At 32.5% G+C, this 11,545-nt stretch overlaps 1 protein-coding gene across 1 annotated transcript; it reads right to left on the bottom strand.

The window, feature by feature from the left end:
- Window positions 1-288: 288 nt before the first annotated feature.
- LOC111412640 lies at window positions 289-2,389 on the bottom strand. The gene is made up of 4 exons (XM_023043571.1): window positions 2,202-2,389; window positions 1,466-1,760; window positions 607-949; window positions 289-527 (listed from the first exon to the last, which is right to left on the bottom strand). The coding sequence occupies exons 1-4, from the start codon at window positions 2,387-2,389 to the stop codon at window positions 289-291; spliced, it is 1,065 nt and encodes a 354-aa protein (XP_022899339.1).
- Between the last annotated feature and the right edge of the window lie 9,156 nt (window positions 2,390-11,545).

An 11,545-nucleotide genomic window follows, 5' to 3' on the forward strand; every position in this document is an offset into this window, starting at 1 on the left:
AATGCTGATTTTACATCGAGCTGAAAAACTTTTAACTCCAATTGAGCTGCCAATGCCAAAATTGTACGTATTGTCTCCATTCTTGCAATTGGAGCAAATGTCTCTGTGAAGTCGACTCCTAGTTGTTGAGAATATCCTTTGGCCATGAGCCGAGCTTTATTTTTTGAATTGACCCGTCTTCATTGTATTTGATTTTATAGATCCATTTCAAACCAATGGTCCTCTTTTATTCTGGTAGCTCAACGAGTTCCCAAGTTTTATTTTTCTCAATGGTGGATATTTCTTCATTCATTGCTTTGTCCAACTTTTGTTTTTTGAAGCTTCTTCATATGATTGAGGTTCACAAGAGAATAATTCGAGTTCCTGTGATTCATATATTTCTCCTAGTGAACGTGTTTTTCTTGGAGGGGTTTCTAATTCTTCTTCAATTGTTGGAATATTTGGAGTTGTATGTTGTTCAGTATTGAAAATTTGAGACGTCGATGGATCATCAAATTGATAGGGTCTAGGATCTATGATTTGCTTTCCTTTCCAATCATAAGTTGTACTTTATTGAACACAATATATCAGGAAACTATTATTTTATTGTCTTTGGATTTAGTAAACGATATCCTTTAGACTCATCTCCATATCCAATGAATAGAAGTTTTTGTCCTTTCTCATCAAACTTTTCTCTGTCTTGTGATGGAACGAAGGCATAGGAAATGCTACCGAAATTTTTTAAGTGATCTACCTTTGGCTTCTTTTTGTGCCACATCTCGAACGGAGTTTTATTTTTAGCAACTTTTGTAGGAGACCGATTGAGAATATATATTGTCATATTTACAGCTTCTGCCCAATAAAGATTTGGAACTCCTTTAACTTTTAGCATGCTTCTTGCCATTTCGACAATGGTACGATTCTTTCTTTCAGCTACTCCATTTTGTTGTGGAGTTCTGCTAACTGTCAGCTACCTTTGAATGCCATTAACTTTGCAATATTCAATGAAGGGATTGTAGAGAAATTCTCCTCCACGATTAGTCCTCAACATCTTTATTAGAAATCCACTTTGTCTTTCTGCACGTGCTTTAAACCGAAGAAAAGTAGAGAATGCCTCAGATTTTTGATTGAGAAAGAAAATCCACATCATCCGTTTGTAATCATCAACAAAGAGAATGAAATATCTCTTGTTTCCGGTAGGAGTTTACATTGGTCTACAAATATCTGAATGAACAAGTTCCAATGGCATTTTTGCTCGCCATAAAGTTTTAGGAATCCATATACACAACCTTCACGCACTTTGTCTCATTTGAATTTTAGGAAGCTTGATCACCATATTTTTCTCCTTAAGCAATTGAAGTCCTTTGCCATTTAAATGACCATATCACAAATGTCATAGATGTGACAAATCTGCATTTTCAAATGTAAGTGCACAATTGTTGTCTAGTGGTTACATGAGACAAAAGGTTTTGTTTTTCATTTCAACATTCGCCACTATAACATTTTTCTTTTTATTAAAGATCTTGCATCTTTCATCATCAAAGTGCACCGAAAAATTCTCTTGCAAGAGTTGTCCAATATTTAAGAGATTATATGAAAGATTTGGCACATAAAGAATATCAGTAATGAGTTTTCTGTTACTTCCCTTAGTCTGGACTGCAATGATGCCATTTCTTTCTGCGCTTCTTTGTGTTCCATCTCCAAGAATAATTTTTGAGGTGATATTTGGATTGATCTCTACAAAGATATCTTTATTTCTAGTCATGTGATTTCTAGCACCGCTATCCAAATACCATTGATTCTTGGATTCAAAGTCACCATTTTGATGAGAATAAAATAGAATTTCATTTTCACTCTCTTTTAAAAAATTTGCTGCATCTTCATTTTTCTCCTTATCTTGAAACCAACAATCTTTTTGAAAATGATTAGGAAATTTGCATCTTTTGCATTTAAAATAGCAATCTTTTGATTCACGATTGTTCTTTTTACAAATAATGCAAGATTGAGTCTTACCGGATTGTTGTGGTGTTTTGGCTTTCCAATTGCTTAGCTTTTCATTTTGACTCCACTTGCTAAACTTTTCCTTTTGGTTATTTGAACTTTCATGATTGCTTGAACTTATTTTTAATGCTTGCTTTGATTGAAAGGCTTGTTCAGTTGATTGACTAGCCGAACGATTGATTCTTTGCTCATGTGCAAGAAGTGATCCGGTCAACTCATACATGGTCATTTTAGACAAATCCTTTGATTCTTCAATTGTGGCGGCTACATGATCGAATTTTGAAGGGAGAGATCGAAGCACTTTCTCAACAATTCTTTTGTCTTTAATTGTATTTCCGCAACTTTTGATTTGGTTTACAATCTTCGAAACTTGTGAAGAGAAATCGTGAACCGACTCTCGTTCTTCCATTTTGAGATTCTCAAAATCTTTCCATAATGATTGAAGTTTAAAGGAAATAGTTTTCTCCGAGCCTTGAAATTCTTGATTTAAAATTTTCCGTGCATCTTTGACTTTTTAAGACCAAACATATGAGGAAAATTTGATTTTCCAACTCAATGTTGAATATATCGCAACACCATTGCATCTTTCTTTTTATATTCCTTTTGTAACTTTGGATCTTCTTCATCTCCTTCGGTTGAATATTTTACCACCTCATCATTTTCAATGACATCCCATAAATCTAAAGAGATGAAGAAAGTTTGCATTTGACTACTCCAATATTCATAGTGCTCACCTTCAAAGATTGGTACTTGACTTGGTGAATAAGTGAACAAGAGGCTGCTGTATTTGTTGCCATAGCTGCCCTGTTTTTGTTAAAAAAACTGTTGTTGCTATGGTGGTTTTTGAGGTTGATTTTGTTTCAGCTTTTGGTAGGAATTTGTTTATGTATTTAACCTGGCTCTAATACCACAATTTGTTATTTGTTGGGTATATAAGAAGATAATTATGAGAAATATGATATTTTACTCATGAAATTTGAGGGATTACAAAGGAGTTGCTACAACACACTCTTTCTCTAATTTTTTGAGAGATTTTTCTTCTTCTACATTCATAACACTAAATGGATACCTTCCTATTTATAGAGAACATTAAATAAGCTAGTCCTAGGAAACAAGATAATATGTGTATTTTATCATCATTTGAATATTCAATTCTAGCTGTATTTGAACATCAGACTATATCTTGAAGATAATTACCAGATTTCAGCTTGCATTGTTTGAATATTGAAGTTGAGTATTCAATTTGAATTGAAAATCTTATCCATTGACCATTTAATGAATCTTCCTTTGTTATTTAAAGTGTTCAATTTGGATTTGAACTCTTTGAAGATAGATTACAAATTAATTTTTTAACAATTACATGCATTTCCCAAGAGTGGGCGAGAAATTCTGGCCATTGTACGTCTATAATAGCATATATTGTCTTCATCGGAGCCAATCCTATAAGTTGGTCATCTCTAAGAAACAAAAGGCCATAGTTCGTTTGTTGTACAGCAGAAGCCCAGTATGGTAGCTTCCATTGCATAGAACTTCAACTTCGTACATCAACTCTCTCTACACCGACAATAAATTGCAACAACATAAGCGCCACATATGTAATACATTAGTTTAATTAAAAGAAAAGTGAAAAAAAGAACGGCAAACAAAAATTAAAAAAATTTCAGGCGATGCGTTTTCTTTATATATATCCATTTCCAAGCAAATCCATTTCATTGCTGTGCAAACATATGCACATAGAGAGAAGCCGAGAGCAGGGAGAAAAGTTAGAGAAAAGAGGAAAGAGAAAAGAAGGAAAAAGAAGAAAAAAAATAGAAAATTTTCGCCAACATGTTAGAAAGAAGCTCTTCTACTATTAGGTTGGAATTCTTCAAAGTTAAAGGTAAGTAAAAAGTTACTTATTGAAAGGTTATATTTAATTTTATAGTTGTTAGATTGTTAGATTAAATTAAATGTTATTGAAGGGATTAAGTGTAATAAACTATGAAATTGAGTAAAGTGAAAGAAAAATTAGTTTTAGTGATTAAAGAAACTTTAAAAATAGCTTAAACGTGAAATGATTAAGTTTGGGTATCGCATATTTAATTTTTGAAATTACTTAAAATAATTAATTATTGATTTAAAAATTATATCATATTTCAGACAACGATACAGATATCGGAACAGCTTACCAATCAGATTATTTTGGCGTACATAGTTCTGTGAGTGGAGAAATATAAATATTTTAAAAATATTTATAAATTAAGTATATTATCAAGGTATGTGCAATTATGTGTTCGATTATATGATTATTATGGAAATCCCTTTTATTATGATACATGTGGAATTTCAAAGATTACTTTTGGTACATTTATGACTTGGTATGTGAAACATATGTGATATTGAGATCGGCCAGAAAAGTACCCATGATTATATACTTCTTCTAGTTTACAGAGGGGCCTTGGCCTGTTCTATTCTACACAGAGGGATCTTGACCTGACATTAGTCTTGATCGTATATATATAGTTCACAGAGGGACCTTGACCGTGTTCTAGAATTGATTACCAGAGGTTTTTGAGACCGACTTTCATTCACGGAGGGGGCCAAAGGCCCGTGGCAAAAATTCATATTTCAGTTAGAGGGTATATTTTTTATGGATTTTTTAGTACGTTTGATGTGATGAGATTATAGCATGGCTATTAGTTGATGTTCATATCATGATTTTAAGACGATATTTTACAACCTTATGTGAATATTTCACTTTTTGGCTATAATTATATGATGATAGCTTGTGAATTATCAAATGATATGAATTTGATTTTCAATAAAAATGTATAAATGAAAAAGTATGTTTAACTTCTCTACTCACTGAGCTATTAACTCATATATTTTTCCACGATTTTTCCTACAGGTAGCAATTGATTCTTTTTAATTGGAAGAGCCTAATGATTTTGAAATGAGAGCCACACGACATGTTAAATATTATAACTCATATTAATGAAGCACGAATTAAATATTTTGGGCCCATCGCATTGTGTTTTATATAAGCATTTGATTTTGTTGCATTTTTTTTAAATTACTCATAGTCAGCTTTGATGATAGAATTGACATCTAGTCAGCATTTATCATCGACGCACGTCACGTTTTGTGTACACTAGGGTGATTCAGGATGAGTCGTGTCAAAGTGGTATCAAAGCATGGTTTTGAAAATTTTTATGGTTCATGCATGTTCAGTGGATATAATCACATGTCATGGTGGCAGAAATCACATGCTCTCTAGCTCAAATGTATGGAACCAAAAATGATAGAAAATACTTTTTTTAACGGATTTAGAAATGACTAGTATGTAAGTATGGTAGTTGTGATGATCCGATAGTTAGAAATGTTATCAGTTGTTGGGTTGGAACTATGTGTGTATGTAACCTATTTGTATGTAACCTATTAAGATTTGAACAGATTGTGATGATTTTGCGGGCATTCGAAGTTACAGATATTATAACCACTTAATTATCAATTTATTTGTAGAACTACATGATTTTTTTATGAGTACATAGGAAAATTTTTAGCTATAGTTTGCACGATAAATACAAGGAAATGATATGATGTTTGATTGGTGACAATCATTGGGGAATTTTAATTATTCTTGAAGCCAAATGGTTAATAATGCTATCAAATTTTGTGGTGATTTGTGGCCAATTTTATGGGATGATAATAGAAATTATGATGGTGTATATTTATGCTATAGATAAGAAATTGTAGAAGACACAATGATGATTTGTTGATTCATAGATGACAATGTGTTATTGTGTACTTTAGGCATCGAGGAAATTAATGATAATTCCAATCATTGCGATTATTTATGAGTGGTTTGATTACAAGGAATGTGAGAATAATAGAGATGAACTTATAATGATTACCTATTATGGGGTGATTTGTTGCTTTAAAAATATAATTAAATGGATCTGTGTATTTAGGTATGTTTATGTGAAAAAAAATTGAGAATGGTAAAATTGGAATTTATTGAGTTTGGAAAATTAACGTATGAAATCTTGATGATATATTGATGTATGAAAGTTTCGTATGATAAATATGAAGGTTATTATTTTGTGATCTTAAGGAAAATTGATATAACTAAAAGTTGGAAGACATATAGCATGGCCATTAGTATGTTATGAGGTTATATGATTACAATCTGATATGGTTAATAGCATATAAATGAATGTAATGACTGTTCTATAGCAAAATAATGTGATGAAAGATTTGGGTTACTAAGTTAATTGATTTTTTAAGGCCATTTGTTGGAGTATTGTGTTATATTCCATAGAATTTGAAAGCTTTGAGCCAAATTTTGAAGTTAAGGTGAATTCAATGAAGTTTTAATGATGTAAATTTTAAGTTATTTTCGATTGTATTTTTAGATTTCATGAATAAAGTATTCCATTCTTCTCGAAATCTGCAAGTTATAGAACATATGGATGATATGTTGGATAGCTTAAACTTTAAGATGATCATCATGTAAATTTATTCCAATTGTAGAACGGTATCTTTAGGTTATACTCTTTATTGAAGGTCTTGTGCGATATACAAGAAAACATATGCATTGGTGATAGGCTGATGGCCTCTTTATGGAATAAGAGTATAGAATTATCATGGATTAATTGTTATAATTGTCTCTTCATGGAAAGAAAGAGCACCAAAATTGTGTGGATTTAAGGATGTAAAAAGTGTCGCTATCAGATTAAATTGTGAGGAAACATTGACTCTTGCATCAAAAGTTGATGAGGATTTGATTTATGATAATGGATTATGTTAATGTTAAGAATGTGTTCTGAAGTAAAACGATGAATTATGAATTATATTATAAATTTTTGAAGAGGCATGATTAAAACATGATTTAGAGTTGGTTATATTGAGATTATGTCATCACATTGCGAGAAATATCAATACTTATCAATCATCAGAGTTTAAGTTATATTTTATTCGAAATAGTGGAAATGGAAATTGTGTATAGATTATCATTGGGTGATATAAAATTAAAGGAAAAGAACACCATATTGAGCTATCTCAATTGTTTTGTTGAGGATAACTAGAATTTTAGAAAATCATGAACGATTGAATTTTTAGAGATATTGTTAATTTAGAATGGAGGCAGTTACCCTCAAATATTTTTGTTTGGGGATTCCAAATACACGAAATGGAGACAAAATAGTATTTAAATCATTGTAGATATATTGATTAAGGTTACAAGATTTTTTTTTTAAATGATACAGTTAGTTGATAGGATAGACTTATAAAATTATATGTAGACAGTATTGTTAATTACATTGTGGAATTGGAATATTTATCTTTAGTTAGTTGTAAGAAGTTATATAATTAAATTATGTTATGCATCTTCTATTGATAGAATATTAGACACTATTAAGACAAGTTCAAAAGAATGGAACGTCAGACACTGTGAAGACAAATTCAAAAGAGAGATTATGTATCCTTAACATACTGAAACGATTGTCATTATTGCTATCAAACCAATAGAGATTCATACAAGCTAAATCTTCTAATCGATAATTAGGCCAAAGAAAGAACTTCAATCAATCATGGTTGGTTAATTAAAGGAGACTTGGATAATTATTTATTTTCATGAAATTGACATATAAAAACTAGACACGAGTGACGATAATTGATGTTATATATAATATTGAAATATTCCAAATACGTATGACGAAATGGGCGAAAGAATATTGTTCGATCTTAATATGTTACCATTGTTATAGAAAAAGAATGTGATTAGGGAATAGTTTAAATTAGGACGTAAGGTGAATATTTGGAGAACATGAAAAGTAGTATCTTAAATTCCAAATTGAAAAGATAATTGAGTTTTCCTAAGGTTTTGGAAAAAAAAATGAAAGATGAGAATATCATATATTGGCTTAGGAAGTTATTAAAAGTATGATAGGAAAGATTAAATTTTGGGACTAAAAGTTCATTGGAGAAATCATGTTGTAGAAGAAGCAACATGGGAGAGGGAAGAGCAGATGCGTTCTCAGTATCCACAACTTTTTTTGCATTTAATTTATTGAATTTCGAGGAGGAAATTATTTTAAGGGAATGAGATTTGTAATACATTATTTTAATTAAAAGAAAAGTCAAAAGTAAAAAAAAAAAATAGAATAGCAAAAAAAACTTAAAAAAATGTCAGGTGGTGCATTTTCTTTATATATATTCATTCCCAAGCAAATCCATTTCATTGTTGTGTAAACATATGCACATAGAGAGAAGTCGGGAGAAAAGATAGAGAAAAGAGGAAAGAGAAAAGAAGGAAAAAGAAGAAAAAAATAGAAAATTTTCGCCAACGTGTTAGAAATAAGTTCTTCTACTATTAGACTGGAATTATTCAAAGTTAAAGGTAAGTAAAAAGTTACTTATTGAAATGTTATGTTAAATTTTATAGTTGTTAGATTGTTAAATTAAATTAAATTTTATTGAAGGGGTTAAGTATAATAAATTATGAAATTGAGTAAAGTGAAAGAAAAATTAGTTTTAGTTATTAAAGAAACTTTAGAAATCGTTTAAACGTGAAATGATTAAGTTTGTGTATCGCCTATTTAATTATTGAAATTACTTAAAATAATTAATTATTGATTTAAAAATTATATCATATTTCAGACAACGATACAGATATCGGAACAGCTTACCAATCGGGTTATTTTGGCGTATATAGTTCTGTGAATGGAAAAATATAAATATTTTTAAAATACTTATAAATTCAATATATTATCAAGGTATGTGCAATTATGTGTTCGATTATATGATTATTATGAAAATTACTTTTATTATGATACATGTAAAATTTCAAAGATTACTTGTGGCATATTTATGACTTGGTATGTGAAACATATGTGATATTGATATCGATCAGAAAAGTACCCATGATTACATGTTTCTTCTAGATCACAGAGGGGCCTTGACCGTGTTCTATCATACGCGGAAGGGTCTTGACCAGACATTGGCCTTGATCACATACATATAGTTCACAGAGGGACATTGACCGTATTCTAAAATTGATTACTAGAGGTCTTTGAAATCGACTTTCGTTCACAGAGGGGGCCAAAGGCCTGTAACGAAAGTTCTTAGCCCGAGGGGTGGATTACATATTTTAGTCAGAGGGTACATTTTTGGTGGATTTTTCAGCACGTTTGATGTGATGAGATTATAGCATGGTTTTTTTCACTGATGTTCATATCATGATTTTAAGACGATATTTTACGACTTTATGTGAATATTTCACTTTTTGGCTATAATTACATGATGGTAGCTTGTGAATTATCAAATGATATGAATTTGATTTTCAATAAAAATGTATAAATGAAAAAGTATGTTTATTTTGAACTTTTCCACTCACTGAGCTATCAATTCATATATTTTTCTACGTTTTTTTTCTACAGGTAGTAATTGATTCTTTTTAGCTAGAAGAGCCTAATGATTTCGAAATGAGAGTCACACGACATGTTGAATATTATAACTCATATTAATGAAGCACGAAATAAATATTTTGGGCTCATCATAATATGTTTTATATAAGCATTTGATTTTGTTGCATTTTTTTAAATAACTCGTAGTCAGCTATGGTGATAGATTTAACATCTAATCAGCATCTATTATCGACGCACGTCATGTTTGGGGTCCATTAGGTTGATTCGGGACAGGTCGTGTCAACGTACTTTTGTGAAAATCTAGTATTCCACTCTTGCATGAAGCAAGTTACCTTAGAATTTCACTTGTTCGAGATCAAGTAAGAGTCAGCTTCCTGTTGCTCTTGTTCACAAAATATCGATCAGCTAGCCGACTCCCTTACAAAACCGGTGTCCAATATTGGGGTCCTTGATGGAAGCTCAGTCTTGTGGGGGCATTTTAGACCATAATTACAGAATACTATTCTAATTGCCAATATTTATGATTTTAGGAGGTAATCTCATTTCATATTTGTTAGCCTCTTCCAAATCAGCTCCACGTGGGAGCCAAATGGCAAGTTAAATTAGGCCCACAATCTATATCACATTCTACCTAGTCGAGGTGAGACCAAGTCGCGCGGGGTGTCAGATCATTTCATCCAATGCCTGTTAGACATTATGTTGTCAAACGACCCCCGGGCGATGATGAGAACCAATTTTATCAGTCGACATAAATGACTGAACGATAATTCAACATCGAATAATGGATGAACCGACCAAACGTTGCCTTACCTATTGGACGGCTAATATTCTTTGTGGCTTGTTGATTTCTTCCATTGGAAGTTAACCCTAGTCGAGCCTACTTACCATATCCCGACTTACCTTATGTTGGCCACTTGACTTACTATATATATTGGTGTTTTTGCCTTTGTTGGTACCGTCCAAAATTGAAGCCGTGAGGAAAAAGAAACTGCCGTGTCCAGCCGTGTCTTCTGCCTTCATCTTCTTCGTGATTTCTTCTCCACCCAAACTGCTTGAGTTTTTGTGAACCTTACCCGAGTGGTATCCATCCTAAGTGTGTGGATTGAATCAACCAAGCAAGAGAAGAAAGCAACCATAGGAAGAAGAAGCGCCGGCGGTATGGGTTCTTCCAGTTTTGATGTTGAATTTGGTTTTAATGGTTAACTGAGCCCGGGAATCAGCGTGAGCAGGAAGAGGAAGGTCCTAACATCTGGTATCAGAGCTTGGGTGGCAAAAAAGGGCTCAAAATCGGCTGATTTTCACACTTTCAACTTAGAACTCGAATCTGAAAATTTGCAATTACTCACAAACCGCAGCTCGGTTGGACAAACGGAGGCCATACCCATCATCAGCAGGCCGAGGCGCTCCGGGACAGGCGGCGCGTGGGCGGCACGTGGGCGATTTTTCGGCGACGCAGTCTTCAGGTAACTTGTTTGTTTCAATCTCCTGAACGCGCTGATATACTTTGTTTTGTGTTTCAGGTTACACAGAAAAAGTTGGACGATTTTGCCCTTTGGTACGACGCCGATTGAAATTCAATAGCAAGCTCGTTTTTCTCCACTTTACGGACTCAGATAGGTCCACTCTGGTAAATTGGCTTAATCCATTTAAATTCAGCAATAGCAAGATCATCGTGTGGGGTGATCGTTAGGTTTTGGGGTTACCGTGAAGGGGTAACCATTGCATGTGCTAGAATTAGGATTACTTGCGTTAATTAAGTATTTGTTCTTTTAATTTAAAGTGCTTGGACGTAGCGTTTAGGTTCATTATTACCTTTGCTAATAATTAACAAGACATTACCTTATCACGTTTCCCAATACTACTTCGTGTGGTTTAATTAGGGTGTTAACCAATGACAACACATAATTTGATTTGGGAATTTTTAACGAGTAAAGGGGACTTCTCTATCTGGCAACAAAAGATGAGAGGCATACTAGTCCAACAAAAGGTGTCAAAAGCCATCGAAGGCAATTTTGCACCTGATATCTCAAAAGAACAAAAAGAGGAAGCCGATGAGCTTGCCTATACCTCAATAATATTACACTTGTCTGACGCCGTCTTAAGAAAAGTGGGAAAACTAAAAACCACCAAAGAACTTTGAAAAAGACTAGAAGACTTAT

This window comes from Olea europaea, chromosome 16 (assembly GCF_002742605.1).
Source record: "Olea europaea var. sylvestris chromosome 16, O_europaea_v1, whole genome shotgun sequence".
Classification (NCBI taxonomy): Eukaryota; Viridiplantae; Streptophyta; class Magnoliopsida; order Lamiales; family Oleaceae; genus Olea; species Olea europaea.